Here is an 18,698-nt window from a genome sequence, read left to right as displayed (position 1 = left end):
TTTTATTATGTAAAATAAAGAAAAAGAGAAAAAAACATTACATATTTGGTATCACCGCGTCCGTAATAACCTGAACAATAAAATTAAAACATTATTTAAAGCACCAACTAAGTATCAATGTATAAATAACACAAAGAATTCTTTTGATTTTAAATCTAAATTTATTACTACAAAAATGTTTTTAATTGTAAAAAATATTGGTATCAGGAAAACAAACACATAAAAACATTTAAAAACACACAACAAGAGTGGAGGTCGCACTGGACTGAGCAGCTCCAGCAGGTGTATAATCTGCTAGTGGTGTAGGGGATGAGAACAGCCGCAATAAATGTGTGTATAGAGAGGCCCAGTATTTAGTATATATAAATGGAAATAGGCTCCTATTGCCACAGTATCACAAAATCAGGGCACTTAATTGAAAAAATATATCTGTAGCATTGCAAAAATCATACCCCTATCACCACTATATAGTAAGAGCATATAAGGTAACAGAACCAATGTAAAGTTACACACACATGCCAGTATTACATAAGCCAACATACATAGGACAAAATGTGGAGCATATACATGAATCACTGCTCACCAGCTGCGACCTCCACTCTGAGCCCCGACGGGCCGTTTCGCCCCTGCTTCTTCAGGGGGCTAGGACATTAAAACATTATTTAACCCGAACGGTGAACGTCGTAAAAAAAAACAAAAAACGTAGAAAACCGCACAAAATAATGATTATTCACCACCTTTCCCTTACAAAGTGTTCAATAAAAAGTAATTAAATGGTCAGATGAAAACCAAAATGGTACCAATAAAAAGCAGAGGTCATCCCGCAAAAAATAAGCCCTCAACCAGCTCTGTCTACCGGAAAATAAAAATGTTATGCCTTTCAGAAGATGGCGATGCAAAAATAATTGATTTTTTTCCCCTAAATTGAATTCTATTCTGCACAAATAGCAACGCATTAAAAAATCATATAAATGAGGTATCGCCGTAACCGTACCGACCCGCAGAATAAAGGTAACATGTTACTTATGCTGTATGGTGAAAAAAAAAAATGCTAAAAAGCAATGCCAGAATTGATGTTTCCTTTCACATCCCACCCAGAAAGAGTTAATAAAATGTAGTCAATAAGTTACAGGCCTCAAAATGGTGGCATTGAGAAGCACATCTAAGGGTGCATTCACACTGAGTAAACGCTAGCTTATTTTGTAGAGTAAAATTACACTTGTAAATTTTGCTATCCCATTGACTTCAATGATATTTTTTTACAAGTGTAAAAATACGCCTGTAAAAAATACGCCTGTAAAATGTCATTGAAGTCAATGGGATAGCAAAATTTACAAGTGTAATTTTACTCTACAAAATAAGCTAGCGTTTACTCAGTGTGAATGCACCCTAATACCGCAAACACCAAGCCCTCATATGGCCACATTGCCAGAAAAGAAAAATAAAAATCTAGCTTGTACAATGTGAAGACAAAAACCCTAAGGGTGCATTCAGACTACGTAACGCCGGGCGTGTATGAGAGCCGTACACGCCGGCGTTACAGCAGGGCTGCCGAACACTTCCCATTCACTTCAATGGGAGCGCTCGTAAACGCCGCTGTTACGAGCGCTCCCATTGAAGTGAATGGGAAGTGTTCGGCAGTCTGCCGTAATGCCGGCGTGTACGGCTCTCATACACGCCCGGCGTTACGTAGTGTGCATGCACCCTAAAAGTCGCCAAATCATTAGGACGTAAGTGGCTGCGACTAGAAGGAAATGTATAAGCTGTGCGAGCGTTTTCAGGGGACCCCCCATCTTTAGAGCTTATGAGAGATAACACACCAGCGCTGATCCCCCAGAATGCTCCTCTTCCCCGTCCGTGTCATAGGAGCTAGTGGGAAAATAGAATGGGATTTGGTGTACCCAATTTACTCCGCAGAGCTTACATATTCACTTCAGGGTTACTAACGCTCACTACATCACTTGATAAATTATGTGAGGGGTGCAGTTTTCAAAATGGGGTCACTTTCTAGAGGTTTCCACTGTTTTGACTCCTCAAGGGCTTTGTAAATGCGACATGGTTCCTGAAACTGATCACAGCCAGATCTGCCCTCTAAAAGCTCCTTGGCGCGCCTTCCCTTCCGGGTCTCGCTGTGCGTCCATATATTAGTTTACACCCACAATTGGGGTACTATGGTAGTCGGGAGAACTTGCATAACAAATTGTGGGATGTGTTTTCTCCTTTAACCCCTTGTGACTGTGCAAATTCTAGGGCTAAATGAAAATATTAGTAAAAGAAAATCAAATGTGTAAATTTCACCTCCATTTTGTATTAATTCCTGTTAAGCACTTATAGGGCTAAAATACTTGATATATGTTGCTTTGGCTTATTAAAGGGGTGCAGTTTTGAAAATGGGGTGATTTATGGAAGGTTTTAATACAAGGGTCTTTCAAAACCCCTTCATAACTGGATTAGTCCCTTTAAAAAATGGGTTTTGGAAATTTCTTGAAAATTTTGAATATTGTTGTTTCACTTGTAAATCTTCTAATGTCCGTAAAAAACAAAAGGGCGCCTAAAGTTTGATGCCAACATAAAGCAGAGATCTGGGACATGAGATTTATGATATAATTTTGGCGGTCTGACTATCTGTATGTAATGCACATCATTTCAAACTTTATAAAATGCATATTTTTCAAAATTTCCACCAAATTTCCTATTTTTTCATAATTAAACACAAAACATATCAACCAAAATTTACCACTAACATGAAGTACAATGTGTTACAAAAAAACAATCTCAAAATCACTTTGGTAAGTTAAAGCATTCCAAAGTTATTGCCACATAAAGTGACACGTCAGTTTTGAAAAATCGAGCTTGGTCAGGAAGTCAAAAAGTGCCATCGGCGGGAAGGAGTTAAAGAACACGACTGTTGACGGCTCATAAAGTCTTATGTTTGTGTAATGACAGTAACCTCTATTACAAAAGTGTCTGACCTCTGCATAATCAATGCCGCCCCTGCTACCTCTTGTGTCACCCCTCTACCTCATAGATTGTAAGCTCTTGCGAGCAGGGCCCTCAATCCCAGTGTGTGAAATGACTTTCTTTGTAATGTCTCTTTGTCTGTATTTGAACCCTACAAATTGTACAGTGCTGCGGAATATGTTGGCGCTATATAAATGTATTAATAATAATAATATTATAGAAAAAGCCCCAAACCCAGATGATCCAAAATTATGTTTCAGCTGCATAAACAATGTTGTAAGAGAGAGAGGGAAAACTATTTTAAAAATGTGAAAAACAAATTGTGCCCACCTCCCTTTACCCCGGATTTACAGAAAAATAAAAAAATAAAAAAGATAAAAAGATGTAAAAAGAAGAGACATAACAATAAAGCCCTATGTAGCACACACAGACTCAAAAATCGATTGGGTAACACATGAAAAAATATGTTACAGCATTTAAAGGCAAATTAACTAAGGAAAAAAAAAAAGTGTCCGATCCCGAGGAAATGACCCAGTCATGATGTGGTTAACGAAACACTGTGTGGCATCTAACTTGCAGTGTAGTAGTGCATAGTGCTTTGTGACATTTCAGCCACTTCGGCACACAGTAAACTACACTACCTTTTTGTTACTTATTCCACATTTATTATGTGCTGTGAGGCATCAACATAAATCTACTGAAATTTGCATCAAGAAAATAAGAGGAAAATAGAGTAAACATAAGTACAAATGTTAGTTTCCCCCCAATAATAAGTCATGAGAGACTTCTTGGAAATGGGCATGAATTTTCCTGTATTTCACAACTTTTACATATAAGGGCTAATTCATACATCGGATAATGAAGAGGAATTTGAGGCTGTTCCACCCGTTTCCTCTTTATTTTCCGAAGCATCAGCATTCTGCTGTGGCTTTTTGGCCACTGACTAATCCCAGATGAATTGTCCTAGATAACAGACTGTCTTGAGTCACAGATTCTGCGACTGAATCCATTGCCACATTGCCATTTTCTATGTCCTGCTCCCATGTCTACTTCCCATTCAAAACAATGGGAGGAGGAATCAGGGTGGAATCATCCCCCAAAATCAGCATTAGATTCAGCCGTGTGAACGGGTCCTTTCTGTATGATGGCATTCATTCTTATAAGGCTCCCTTCTCCTTTAAGCCCATGAAGGATTCAATTACACCTTAGCTTTTTTTTTAATGTGTTTTGGGTTGTTTTGTTTTTTTACAGATGTGTATTTAAAAAGTCGTAACAAATTACAAAAAAAAAAAAAAAATCTGTAATAGGCGCTGTGTGGTCCTTTTTGTATTCTTTCGAAAGATTGCAATGATCATTATGGTTGTTGAACCTAGCTAATCTCTCTACCACATAACACACACAAGCCCTATTTGCCTTTGTAAATTAACTCCTAATTTACAAACTTGAGGGAAATCCCATGTAATTCTAACTATGAACATGCCTGTTATGGAGCAATTAACCGCAGCGGCGGTAAACCTGCAAGTATTTAGCGAACGTATGGATTTTTTCCTGAAGCTGACAATAAATCAGAGAGATACTTTAAACTGGCTAACCAATACCAAATATTATCTAGTGTTATGGATACACCAGAACGAATAAGGCTGCAGTAAGCAAACAAAATTAAAGGCAGGCGCTCCTCTGCTTTGTTATTCTTTACAAAAGTGGAAAAAAAGCAGTTTAAATAGGCAGAACAAGAAGTGAAGCATTATGTTGGATCGCTGATGAAGTCCAGATGAGGTGAACAGAACGGAGAAAAATGAAACATCTTGTATTTTATTTCAAAGACAGCCACATGCAAATGCATCCAAGTTATAATCAAATTGTATACACTACTCCTAACTCACTTATGTCAGAGAATGTGTGATACTAATGGTCTCCTGCTCAGTAGAACATGGTAGCACCAACATGAACACTAGGCCGACTCAATACTGGAATAAGGAAACTGGTGCAGGTGATAATGACAATGTTAGCTCATAAACAAGCAAGTTTCCCAGCCAACACCTCATCCTCCTGCTGTTCACAATCTGGCGCGCACTTTTTATCCACAACTGCAGATTAAAGTACAGACCCATACATATCAATGGGCCTATGCGCATAGCTGTGTGTCCAGGCTGAACTGAAGCGCCAGGTCCTTGACCTGTCCATACTTGTGGCTCTGTCAATTCATTTTCAATGTATGGGGCAGTGAAAACCACAATTAACACACTGATACCAATGCCATTTCTACTGACCCGCAGATTGGAAAGTCATGTGAACAACATCTGTAAGGAGTTTGTATGTTCTTCTCGTGTTTGTGTGGATTTCCTCCCGTACCTCAAAGACATACTGATAGGGAAAAAAAAATGTACATTGTGAGCCCTATATGGGTCTCACCATCTACTTAAAAAAAATACAAAACACTGAAGCTGGATACTTGAAAATTTGATCATTTCCAAATCTAAGGCCCAGTTCACATCTGCAAATGGGTTTCCATTCGGGGAGTCCGCTTGGGGACCTCCCGAACGGAAACCTAATCCGCATAAAAAAGCGGTTACCTTAGGAAACCCGTGAACCCCAATAGACTATAATGGGGACTCATTTCCACTCATTTCCGCACAATAAATGCAGAGAGAAAAGTGCTGCTTGCAGTGCTTTTTTCTCCACATTTTCCATTCGGAGAATGGAATGGAATCCCCGAACGCAGATGTGAACTATATATATATAACCTTATTGTCCATCTTAGTGTTGCACCTGAACACCAGTGGCCTCTCTTTCAGTTGTCACTGCATGTTTTACAGTAGACATAGGAAGAGAATTACTAAGCAAAATTCAGCACAATTCTGGCTTGAATCATGTTACATTAAATAGCCTTCATGATTTGTACCACATGCCCTATATGTATTAAGCTCTGGCCAGAAGCATACTTAGCAGAGGGGAGAGGGCCAGTGGCCCTGGACCCCCTAATTTTGTACGGACCATTCCAGAGCCACTGCAAACACACACAGGTATTTCATCTGTATTATAAAGTTGAAATAAGTAGTAAAGCAGGAAAAACAGCTTCTTGCTCTACCATTCTGTTAACCTGGAGGCCACAGACCTGCAGGAGCTTGTGGACACCTGGTGTCCTGGCAACCGCTAATGATGTCAGCGCCCTATAACGGGGTGAGAAGACATCACTACATTGCATCTCCTGAGACAGGACTCTGACAGTGCAAGGAGTGGGTTGTTAGGAAGTGACGGTGGCAAGTCATGCATCAGGGGATTGAAAGTTGGGGTGGCAGTGGGGGCATCAGTATTATTAATATAAGGGGTTATTGTCACAGTGATCCTTGGGGGCAGTATTTATTTATGTAAGAGGGTATTAACCTATGAAGTACTGGGCTATATTAATTTAAGGTGAGCATTACTGATTTAAAGGGATTGTGCAGGAATTTCAGAATTCATGGAAGAGGCTGAGGGGGGTGAGACAAAAAAAAAAAAAAAGAAATCTATCCCCGGCGCTTTGGTGTCCACGCCATACTTTGCCTTTCCAGTGGAAGTCTTGTGCCACACATTACTGCTGAGGACAATCAGCAGCCAGGGAAAGAACAGGTGATGTTCCTCACATACGTCACCGATTCCTTTCCTAAGGCTGTGGATTGGTCTCAGCAGTCAAGTGCGTTACAGGAATTTTGCTGGCATCATCCCTGGACAACCCCTGTAACCCTTTCCAGCCTCACCCATTCCAAGAGCCATCATTTTTTCATTTTTCAGTTCACAGAGTCACAGTATGGCTTATTGTTTGCATAATAAATTGTTCTTTGGAACCGTTCAGTATCCTGTGCACTGTACTGAGAAGATGTAAGAAGAATTCCGAATGAAGTGGAAATTGAAAAAAAGAAAAAAAAACTATTTCTTTTGGGTTTAGCTTTTAAACATGACAAGTTACCTGAATTCTGTCGGTTAGTATGATCACAGCGATACTAAATTTATATGGTAATTGTATTGTTTTGATGTTTTAAAAATTTTTACATTTTGCAAAATAGAAAAAAAATTGTGACACCTACAACTTTTTATATTTATATGTATGGAGCTGGGTAAGGCGTCTTTTTATGCGGGAGAAGATGGCATTTCTATTGTTACCATTTTTAGGAAGATCTGATGGTTTGATCTCTATTTTTTATAGGAGGTAAAGTTTTGAAAAAATAGCAATTTAGCCATTTTGATTTTTTTCACCGTATAGGATAAATATTTTTATATTTAAATAGTTTGCACATTTTTGAGCACAGGGATCTCTAAAGTATTAATATTTTTTATTGTTTACATATTTTTATATGTGATCTAGGGGAAAAGGGGGCGATTTGAACTTTTTGTGTTTTGTGTGTTTTTTATACTTTTAAAAACTTATTTCTTTCCCTTTAACCAGTTAAGGACCGGGCCCAGAGGTGCGTTAAGGACTAGGCCTCATTTTTCAAAACTGACATGTGTCACTTTAAATGGCAATAACTTTGAGACGCTTTAACTTACACAAGTGATTTTGAGAATGTTTTTTCGTAACACATTGTACTTCATGTTAGTGGTAATCACTAATCAATATTTTTGTATTTATTTATAAAAAGAAACTAGGCATCATCCCTGGACAACCCCTGTAACCCTTTCCAGCCTCACCCATTCCAAGAGCCATCATTTTTTCATTTTTCAGTTCACAGAGTCACAGTATGGCTTATTGTTTGCATAATAAATTGTTCTTTGGAACCGTTCAGTATCCTGTGCACTGTACTGAGAAGATGTAAGAAGAATTCCGAATGAAGTGGAAATTGAAAAAAAGAAAAAAAAACTATTTCTTTTGGGTTTAGCTTTTAAACATGACAAGTTACCTGAATTCTGTCGGTTAGTATGATCACAGCGATACTAAATTTATATGGTAATTGTATTGTTTTGATGTTTTAAAAATTTTTACATTTTGCAAAATAGAAAAAAAATTGTGACACCTACAACTTTTTATATTTATATGTATGGAGCTGGGTAAGGCGTCTTTTTATGCGGGAGAAGATGGCATTTCTATTGTTACCATTTTTAGGAAGATCTGATGGTTTGATCTCTATTTTTTATAGGAGGTAAAGTTTTGAAAAAATAGCAATTTAGCCATTTTGATTTTTTTCACCGTATAGGATAAATATTTTTATATTTAAATAGTTTGCACATTTTTGAGCACAGGGATCTCTAAAGTATTAATATTTTTTATTGTTTACATATTTTTATATGTGATCTAGGGGAAAAGGGGGCGATTTGAACTTTTTGTGTTTTGTGTGTTTTTTATACTTTTAAAAACTTATTTCTTTCCCTTTAACCAGTTAAGGACCGGGCCCAGAGGTGCGTTAAGGACTAGGCCTCATTTTTCAAAACTGACATGTGTCACTTTAAATGGCAATAACTTTGAGACGCTTTAACTTACACAAGTGATTTTGAGAATGTTTTTTCGTAACACATTGTACTTCATGTTAGTGGTAATCACTAATCAATATTTTTGTATTTATTTATAAAAAGAAACTAGGAAATTTGATGGAAATTTGAAAAAAAAAAAATCGCAATTCTCAAAATGTGAAATTCTCTGCTTTTCAGAAAGATAGTCATACCACTCAAATACATGAATAAATATTACCTACCATATCTCTGCTTTATATCGGCATAATTTTTTTGTCTTTTAATTTATTTTGGATGTTACAAGGCTTACAAGTGTAACAGCGATTTTACAGATTTACAAGAAAATTCCCCAAACTAATTTTTTAAGGACCACTTGAGTTCTGAAAGGAATTATAAAGGCCTATATAATAGAAACCCCCATAGATTACCCCATTTTCAATACTGCACCCCTCAAATTATTCAAAACAGCATTTGGGATGTTTGTTAACCCTTTAAGCATTTCATAAGAATAAAAATAATATGGAGGTGAAATTTAGACATTTCATTTTTTTTCACTAATACATTAATTTAGACCTAAAATTAACACATTGACAAAGGGTTAAAGGAGAAAACGCATCCCACATTTTGTTATGCAATTTCTCCCGTGCACAGAAATACCCCACGTGTGGGTGTAAACTAATTTTTCGGCAGACACCAGTGCACGAAAGGGAAGGAGCAACACAGGATGTTTGAGCAGCAGATTTTGCTGGAATAGTTTTAATGCGCCATGTCTCATTTGCCATCGGCTTACAATAGATAAATTTTTTTCATATACGTTATTTTATTTTATTCTTTTCATGTGTCCATTTAGGACACTTGATTCAGCAATACTTTGATAGCAGGATGTCAGGCTGTGCAGACGCACAGCCTGACGTCAGAAGGTCCAGGAAGGATGACCAGGTATGTGGGGGCTCCGGGCAGCGTGGGGTCACTTGCCAGACCCAAAGCTGCCTTTTACTGATACTGGCACCCCGCGATCTCGCCGCGAGGGGTGCCGATCGCGACAAATAGTCAGCAGATCCCTTTCGATCGCACCGTGATGTTTCACGGTGCGATCGAAAGGGTTAAAACGTCCAGTCGGACTCAGTTCCAACTGGACATTATTGGGGGGTGTTAGTAGGTGTTAGTAGCACCTAACCCCTGCCCCACCCCACCCCCACCAAGGGGGTACCTAAAGACCGGATGTATTTCGGCAATAGTCCGGTCTTTGGGTACCAGCTCTGCTGCCTGTAATTTTACGGCCGACGGTCCTTATGTGGTTAATTTTCAGACCCACCTAGGGACTTTGATCCCTTGGGGGTCTGATAGCGGCAGGTGCTGACTGTGTTATTAATTAGGGGTTCATTATTAATTGATGGGCACTCTTAAGTTACAGGTCATCTTACTGGGTCATAACTTTTAACGCAGGCAGCAGGGGAGGGTTATAATGTATCCTCTCCTTACCTGCACTGGGTCAGAACACATGCAGTGGTGATGTCTACAAGACCATGAGCAGCCAAACATTGTATACTGCTGTACTGTAAAGAAAGGTAATTGTCTGTACTGGTCCAGCTAACTTGCCGTCACTGCTGGCGCCGCTACATACAAAGAGAAGTGGAGGGGACACGTGGTCCATCACAGGAACAGATGGGAGGATGCAGGCAAGTGTCATTGTATTTCTGTTTTATAACCCTCCCCTGCTGCATGCATTAAAGTGTCTGATACTGGACAACTTCTAAGAGGGCATACAGGAATACAGGAAGTATTATTAATGGGGGGTACACAGGGGCATTAATATAAAGATACATACAGGGGTATTATTTATTTACAGGGTACTTTCATACTATATATTTTATAATGGGGATATAAGCAGGATGGGGACTTTATGTAGGTGAGGACAATGTGGGCCAGGTTCCTAGAAAAGTTAGGAGCCAAAGATGTCGGTGCTGCAAACTTTCTAGAGGGAAGAAATGGTCAGGGCGGTCCAGATGGAAAGAAATGAAAAATGTTAACATTTACTTTCAGAGACGTCATCTGTAAGTAACTAAATGTAACTGCAATGTATTCACCTAAACCTTCTGCAGAGCACTGTATAGAGCTGATATCTAACACCATATGGTCACTGTATGGTGATAATATCGGTATAACTGGGTTGGAGGCCCACTTAGATTTGTTTCCTCCGCCCTGTGATGAGTCTCTGGCCTCACGTTTTGGATACCCAACACAACCAAAGCAAAAGACAATACAAAAAACATACAATGTTTTTCACTGCATTTTGCTTTCCCAACAAAAACCTCCCATAGTGCTGCCCCCTGCACAGTGGATGGAAACCTTCTTCCATTTCCAGCCTCCACCTCAAAAACATCTCTAGAATACGCCCTTTCCTTACCATAGATACACTAAAGACACTTACTATCTCTCTGATTCATTCTCGCCTTGACTACTGTAACTCCTTACTTATCAGTCTTCCCCTCACTAAACTCTCCCCTCTACAATCTATTCTGAATGCAACGTCCTGGCTCATCTATCAGTCTAGACGCTACAGCGATGCCTCTGGTCTGTGCCAGTCGTTACATTGGCTGCCTATTCATTATAGAATAAAATATAAAGTTATCACTCTCATCCACAAGGCTCTCCATAATGCCGCACCTCCCTACATTTCCTCCCTCACCTCTGTCTACCGCCCAACCCGTTCTCTCCGTTCACTCAATGACCTAACACTTACATCCTCTATTATCAGAACCTCCCACGCTCGTATACAAGACTTCTCCCGAGCTGCACCACTTCTCTGGAATGCTCTACCCCGGACAATAAGATTAACTCCCAACTTCTACAGTTTCAAACACAAAATAAAGACACATCTTTACAGACAAGCCTATCACAATGTCTAACGTAAACCCTTAACCCTCCTCTGTCCCCGCTCCCACATTTCCCCACATGATATGATGTCATCTCATGCTAACTTTATAGGTCCAAGCTCCATCCACATGTTAAAGGACACGACTGTCGACAGCTCATAAAGTTTTATGTTTATGTAATGACAGTCACCTCTATTACAAAAGTGTCTGACCTCTGCATAAGCAATGCCGCCCCTGCTACCTCTTGTGTCACCCCCTCTACCTCATAGATTGTAAGCTCTTGTGAGCAGGGCCCTCAGTCCCACTGTGTGACATGACTTTCTTTGTAATGTATCTTTCTGTCTGCATTTGAACCCTACAAATTGTACAGCGCTGCGGAATATGTTGGCGCTATAGAAATAAAATTTATTATTATTATTATGTTTACAAGTGCTCCCTACTCCCCAACCTGTCTGCACTGCTTACATGCAGGACACAGCGTGCTTAAAGGGGACTTCATAGCTTGGAAATGGAAGAAAGAAAAAGATCATCTAGATAGGGCCTGAGCTGTACAGAGTTTTGGGGAGAATGAAAGCACAGCCTCTGCACCCTAAAAACACATGTGTTGTATATGCTGCTATTTTTAATATCAGAAAAATATGATTTTTTTACAAAATGAAGCTGCTTTTCACATAATATACGTTATGGGGGTGTTTATCACATTATACACTACAAGACTGTAGATCGGTTCAACAGCTTTTTCTGCTTACAGATTCCCTTTGGATGTGCACTAAAATTTTGGTGCAAACTAAGCCAACCAATGGGGGTAAAAACCAATGTAGGGAATTTCAGTGAGCTGACTATGATCACCACTGTAGTCTTAGTTACTCAAGGCCAGTGACATCTCCCTCCCCACAAAATATACAAATTTTTATTGTGTCTGGACTTTTATACTGTCTATAAATTATTAGTGGCCCCTGATCTATAGTCCCTCATGGCTGTCTCCTATCATGACAGTTGCTTGCAAGGCATTCAGTCCACCTAATCCCCGAGGTCATGTTCTCTGCTTTCATCTTGCTTTCACATGGCAGCTAGCATTTAAGCTGATTTGTCCAAAATGACCTGCAAAAGTTCTGGTTTGTTCAAACACAAAATGTGTAGAACGTTCTGGCCAGACCTGGTTGGTTCATCTATGAATATATACAACAATTGGCAAAGTAAGCCATATGGCAGAGCAGAAAGGAGAGGCCATTTGCCAGATTCCGCACTATATAACACTTTTGAGACTTCCCATATAGGCCACTTTCTTAAGGTCAGCATTCTGTATCAAGATTTGTAAACCAAAACTAAAAGGGTCCAAATCTTTCCATTACAATTTTCTCTCTGTAGGTTCCATATCTGGATTTGGTTTACAATACTGATGTGAAATACTGACTAAAGGGCTAGTTCACACGGGGCAAGAGGGGGCGAATTTTAGCGCGGAATACTCCTCAAAATCCGCCCCCTCACAATAGAGGTCTATGTAGACTGCTAGTGTTCTTTTTTCCGCTAGCAGTTTGTTCCCGCTAGCGGAAAAAAGAAGCGAGCTGCCCTTTCTTCAGGCAGATTCCGCGGCTGATTGAGTCACGGTGTCTGCCTCGCGACAGCACCCTCCGGACTAGGTCCATTCATATGGGCCTAATCTGGAGTGGAAAGCTGCAACGGGATGCTGTGCACTGCACCGTCAACCTGTCGTGGTAGCCGCGATGCAATGTACATACACGCAATCCCCGTGTGAACTAGCCCTAAAAGTGGCCAAAGAGGGTTTTTTTCTCTATACTTGCACAGTTTTGCACTGTACTAGAAAAAAAAAAAACATATTTACTTACTCATCAAAAAGATGGTATGTCTCCACACGTTCAGCTTGTAACTGGTAAAACCTCTGAATAAGGAGCCGAAAATCATTGTTTGTCTAAAAGAAAACAAAACAAAATGGGTACATATTTGTAAAACGTCATGTGAGGGCATCATGTCATGGTATTAAAAACCATTTGAACCATGAAGACTTAAAGGAGTCTTTAAATTGGTTATAAATCTACTCACAGTACCTTGTAGAAGTGAATCTAGTTTCCAAAAATGTCTCTTTGAAGACCCATTTTCATGTAAATTACGGTTTTATGCATAAGGAAATGCTTTGCCTGCTTACCTAGAACTGAGACCAAAGCCCATACAAGCTAAGACAGCCCCCCACCACCACTCCCAAAAAACAAGATTCCCACAATTTGCATGTGAATAAAACTGCAGAGATCTGTCAATAATTTATTATGTGTAGAGGGTTCCTGACAGTCTCCAAATAGCAGAAGTAGGGAAAAAGCAAGCTTGATACTTTGATGTGTGGCAGGAGACACCGCAGGCAGATCTGGTGGCAGCATATCTCCTTCTCTTCATCAAACTAAACATACATATGAGGTATAGATAGAAATATTATATATAGAGGGGCCACATGGTGGCTCAGTGGTTAGCACTGCAGCCTTGCAGCGCTGGAGTCCTGGTGTTCAAATCCCGCCAAGGCCATAAAACCATCTGCAAGGAGTTTGTATGTTCTATCCGTGTTTGCATGGATCTCCATCCCATATGCCAAAAAGACATACTGATAGGGAAAAAATGTACATTGTGAGCTCTATGTGGGGCTCACAATCTACATTTAAAAAAAAAAAAAAAAAAAAAAATATTATATATAGAAAGCCAGGTTAAGTGTAGACTCCTATGTAACAGATTACCGGAGAGCATCACATCAATACATCTGGATGGATTTGTTTATGCACCAAGTACAAGGATTTCTGTATATACCATTTGGATAAACCAGACAGAGAAATCTATGCAAGAAATCTATTGCATGTGAATATGCCCTAAAGGTCTGGGAAAATGATAGCAGACCACAAAAGCATTTGCTGTATTTATGGATAAGAAATTGCTCAGAAGAACCAATGCAAATGCACCATGAAAAAGATTTCCTATTTTGCAAAGTTTTGTTGCGTGGCTCCTTATCCATCCTTGCGATGGGAGTGAAAGTGTTTTTACAAAATAATCGTATATTCTGCTAGGCAAATGAATCATTCACGTCTGTGTTGTGTTTGTTAGTAGAACTTCTATTCTCACTTGATGAGTCTATTCATTCCAGACATTGTCTGGAGAAGATGAATCATGTAATGGCTTCCGCAATTCATAGGTAAAGCTGCATCACCATCTACTGGTGTCTCAAAGATATATGTAGCAGGATTGTGTATTTTTGCCTGAAAATAAATGTAATTCTCATTTTTAATCTCAATTTTGTATTGAATTTGTTTAAAAAACCTAAAAGAGCTTAGTGAGAGGGCTGTGTAAGAATAAGTCAGATATACCGGTAGTGAATGCAAGCCTCCTTATATCACAACTTGTAGCAGATGAAAACCTTCACAGAATATTTCAGTCTCTAGGGTGACACTAATATTGCTAACACAATTTTGATGAAAATAAGAAGTGTTTCGGTAAAATGACAAATAAATAAAATATAAATTTTAATATGGGTCCTTGACCTAAAAAAGGATTTTAGTTGCACTTTGGACTATTAACTCCTTAACGCTATATGACGAATATATTCATCATGAGCAGTGGGCAATTAAAGCTTTATGACGAATACATTTGTCATAACTATCGCTCGGGCGCTACCAGTGTATTCACATTATCACCTGCAGGAGCTCTGCTGACACACTCAGCTTTTTACATTTTTCTTTAGTCCCACAAGGGGACTTAAACCTGCAATATTTTGGTTGTTGGAATGGGTGAATATAACTTAAATCAAAATCATGATTAACCCCTTAACGACTGGCCCATAGTAAAATTACGTCGGCACAGAGAGGTCCTTCCTGACTGCCCTATAGTAAAATTAAGTCAGGCAATCAGGGAAGGTTTCCCTGTCAGTGCCGAAGTAAATGGAGCGGATCTTAGCTGTATCTGACAGCTAAGACCCGCTCCATAACCCCCCATTGGAGGGGGCTCCGATGGGGTTTTTTAACCCCTTGGGTACCGTGACTAAACATGATCAAGGATCCCAAGCGGTTGGCACCCCCTGCAGCGAGATCAGGGATGCCAGTGTTTCTAAAATGCAGCCTGGGGTCTTACCAGTGACCCCAAGCTGCTAGAGACTCCCGTTACCTGGTTGATCCTGCCGGGAAACGAGGAAGTCAGCCACAGACAGCCTCTGCAGCTGACTTCCTCTAGACGCTGCAAGACACTGACAGCTGTGACCTGCGGCGCATAATAGAGAATTAGTGAAGCTTTTATCGAAGCATCACCAATTCAAGTGTCCTAAAGGAATGCATGAAAAAGTAAAAAAAATAAAGAAAAATAAAGTGTATGATAAAAATGAATAAAATTACAAAGCCCCAAAAATTCCTTTTTTTCTATAGAAAATGAATTATATTAAAAAAAATCCTAAAAATTAATAAAAACAATGCATATTTGGTATCGCCGCGTCCGTAACAATCTGTACAATAAAACAAATAATATTTAATGTACACAGTGAACGTCAGAAATTTAAAAAAAAAAAAAAAAAAACGACAGTAGTGATTTTTCGCCATCTCACCTTACAAAATATGCTAGAAAAAGTGATTTAAAAAAGTCATACGAACCCCACAACAGTACCAATAAAAAGCACAGGTTGTTCCACAAAAAATAATCCCTCAATCAACACTGTCAACTGAAAAATAAAAAGGTTACACCTCTCAGAAGATGTCGATGTAGAAAACATTGACGTCTTCAAATGTGTCTTTGTTCTGCAGAATTAGTATCGCATAAAAAAATATACCGTATATACTCAAGTATAAGCCGACCCCCCTAATTTTAACACAAAAAACTGGGAAAACGTATTGACTCGAGTATAAGCCTAGGGGGGAAATGTAGCAGCTATTTATTTTTTTAAATCCAGCAAAAAAGGGTTAATAAAATGTATTCAATAAGCTGTAGGCACCCAAAAATGGTGTCATTACAAAATGCATCTCATCCCGCAAAGAACAAGCCCTTATATGGCCACGTCACCAGAAAAATAAAGAAAATATAGCATCTAGTAATGTGAAGACAAAAACCCGCAAAATTGCCAAATTATTAGAACACAACTAGCTGTGTCAGGTAAGGAATATATAAGCTGTGTGAGCGAATATCAGAGGACACCCCAGATTTACAGCTTATGAGGGAAAAGACACCAGAAGTGACCCCCAAAGTGACTCCCCCAATCATAGGAGCTACTGGGACATAGTAGGGAATTTGGTGTCCCCAATGTTCTCCGCACAGCTTATATATTCCCTCTTCGCCATCCGCTGTGCAGTCACGTCTGGGATACTAATACTCACTACACACCCTGATAAATTCTTTGAGGGGTGCAGTTTTCAAAATGGGGTCACTCCTTTGGGGAATCCACTTTTCTGGTACCTTACAGGGTCTACAAACATGACATGGCATTCAAATACCAAACATCTGAATCTGTACTCCAAAAGCCACATAGCGCTCCTTCCCTTCTGCGCCCTGTTGTGTGCCCAAACTGCAGTTTATGCCACATGTATAACACTGGTGTATACAGGATAACATACGTAATGTCATATGTGGGTATAAACTGATATTAGGGCACAGCCGGACACAGAAGGGAAGACGGGTTATTGGGTTTTTGGAGCACAGACGGTTTGGTTTTTGGATGCCATCACACTTTTGCAGAGCTGAAACGCCAGTAAAGTCGAATCCCCTGATATGTGACCTTATTTTGGAAACTACACCCCTGAAGGATTTATCCAGGGGTACAGAGAGCATTTTTAACCCCCAAGTGTTGCTATAACCTATTATCCATAAATGAATACAAAGCTGATTGTGAAAATTAAAATTTTTCCAGGAATACGTTATTTCAGTGCGTAATATGTTGTGCCCGACTTGTATCAGAGATGAACGCTCCAAAAGCTGTTGTGTCCGGGATACCCGCTTACCAGTTTTTGGAGTGTCTCTGCTGACATAAGTTGGGCACAGCATATCGGGCACTAAAATGGTGAATCTCTGGAAAAATTTCATTTTTAACTTTTCATTACCAGCTGCGATTTAATTTCTGAAATCTATATAAATGGTAATAACAAGGGTTAAAAATGCTCGCTACACCACCTGATAAATCCCATCAGTGGGGTAGTGTCCAAAATGGGGTGACACGTCTGCGGATTCCACTTTATTGGCAATTCAGGGTCTTTGCAAAAGTGGCATGACATTCAAAAACCAAAATAGCGTTCCTTCCCTTCTGTGCCCAGCTGTACCAGACAGCCGATTCTACCCACATATGGAATTAAGTCCGTTATCCGGGGTACACCAGTGTCATAGATGTCGGCATACACTGCCATTTGGGTACACAGCAGGGCGCAGAAGTGAAGGAGCGATATGTGCTTTTGGAGTGCAGATTTAGATTGTTGGTGTTTGGACACCATGTCATGTCAATGGGGTCACTTCTTGGGGAATTCCAGTTTACTGTCGCCTCCAGAGCTCTACAAAAACAACATGGCGCCCAGAAGGTCCCTCTAAATCTGTACCCCAAAAGCGAAAAAGCGCAGTGTACCTTCCCTTCTGAGCCCTGCTGTGTGCCCAAGCAGCTGTTTACACCCACATATATAATTTTTTGCCCCTCGGGATGGCTCACTTAATAGTTTTAGGAGTGCAGGTCTCTGACAACACAAAGTGGGTGCAACGTATAGGGCACCAAAACGGCATATTTCTTTAAAAATTTAAATTTTCGTTTTGTACATTAATTTTTGGGAAGCATTTTCAGGCTCAATGATAATACCCCTTGATACATTCCTTGACGGGTGTAGTTTTTAAAATGGGGTCACTTTTGAGGGGTTTCCATCGTACTGATACTTTAGGGGCTCAGCTAATGCGATATGGGACCTGAAAACTATTCCAGCAAAATCTGCCCTCCAAAAGCCAAATAGTTCTCTTTCCATTCTGAGCCCCACCATGTCCCCATACAGCAGATTAGGGCCACATATGGGGTATTGCCGTGTTCAGGAGAAATTGCTTAAACTGTGGGGGACTTTTTCTCCTTTAACCCCTTGTGAAAATGAAAACTTTGGGGATAAAGGGACATTTTAGTAATTTTTAACCTACACATCCCAAGGTTAGTAAAATCTGACACAGCTATAGGGTCAAAATACTCACTATACCCCTTAATGAATACCTCAAGGGGTCTAGTTTATAAAATGGTGTCATTTATGGGGGTTTTCAATTGCTTTGGTAACTGAAATCTTGTTTGAATGTGCAATGGGCCTAAAATAGAGAGGTTAAGAAAGGCTATTCTTCTCCCACCTTTCGTTGTCTTCTCCGCGCTGCCGTTCCGTAGGAATCCCAGTTTTTAACGGTATGCAAATGAGTTCTCTCACAGCATTGGGGGCAGGCCCAGCGCTCAAACAGCACTGGGGGTGT

At 39.7% G+C, this 18,698-nt stretch overlaps 2 protein-coding genes across 2 annotated transcripts in view; both read right to left on the bottom strand.

Moving 5' to 3' along the window:
• REX1BD (required for excision 1-B domain containing) overlaps positions 1 to 18,698 on the bottom strand; it is a 38,768-nt gene that overhangs the window by 18,484 nt on the left and 1,586 nt on the right. Inside the window, exon 2 of the mRNA XM_075282407.1 lies at positions 13,106 to 13,188. Coding sequence (XP_075138508.1) covers positions 13,106 to 13,188 — 83 coding nt within the window. The remainder of the gene's footprint in view (positions 1 to 13,105; positions 13,189 to 18,698) is intronic.
• Positions 11,492 to 18,698, bottom strand: part of SSBP4 (single stranded DNA binding protein 4) — a 584,851-nt gene continuing 577,644 nt past the window's right edge. The window contains exon 19 of the transcript XR_012717245.1: positions 11,492 to 11,501. The gene's annotated coding sequence lies outside the window, so the exon portion shown is untranslated. The remainder of the gene's footprint in view (positions 11,502 to 18,698) is intronic.

Source organism: Leptodactylus fuscus, chromosome 1 (genome assembly GCF_031893055.1).
Source record: "Leptodactylus fuscus isolate aLepFus1 chromosome 1, aLepFus1.hap2, whole genome shotgun sequence".
In the NCBI taxonomy this organism is placed as follows: Eukaryota; Metazoa; Chordata; class Amphibia; order Anura; family Leptodactylidae; genus Leptodactylus; species Leptodactylus fuscus.
This window is presented reverse-complemented; position numbering and strand designations above follow the sequence as displayed.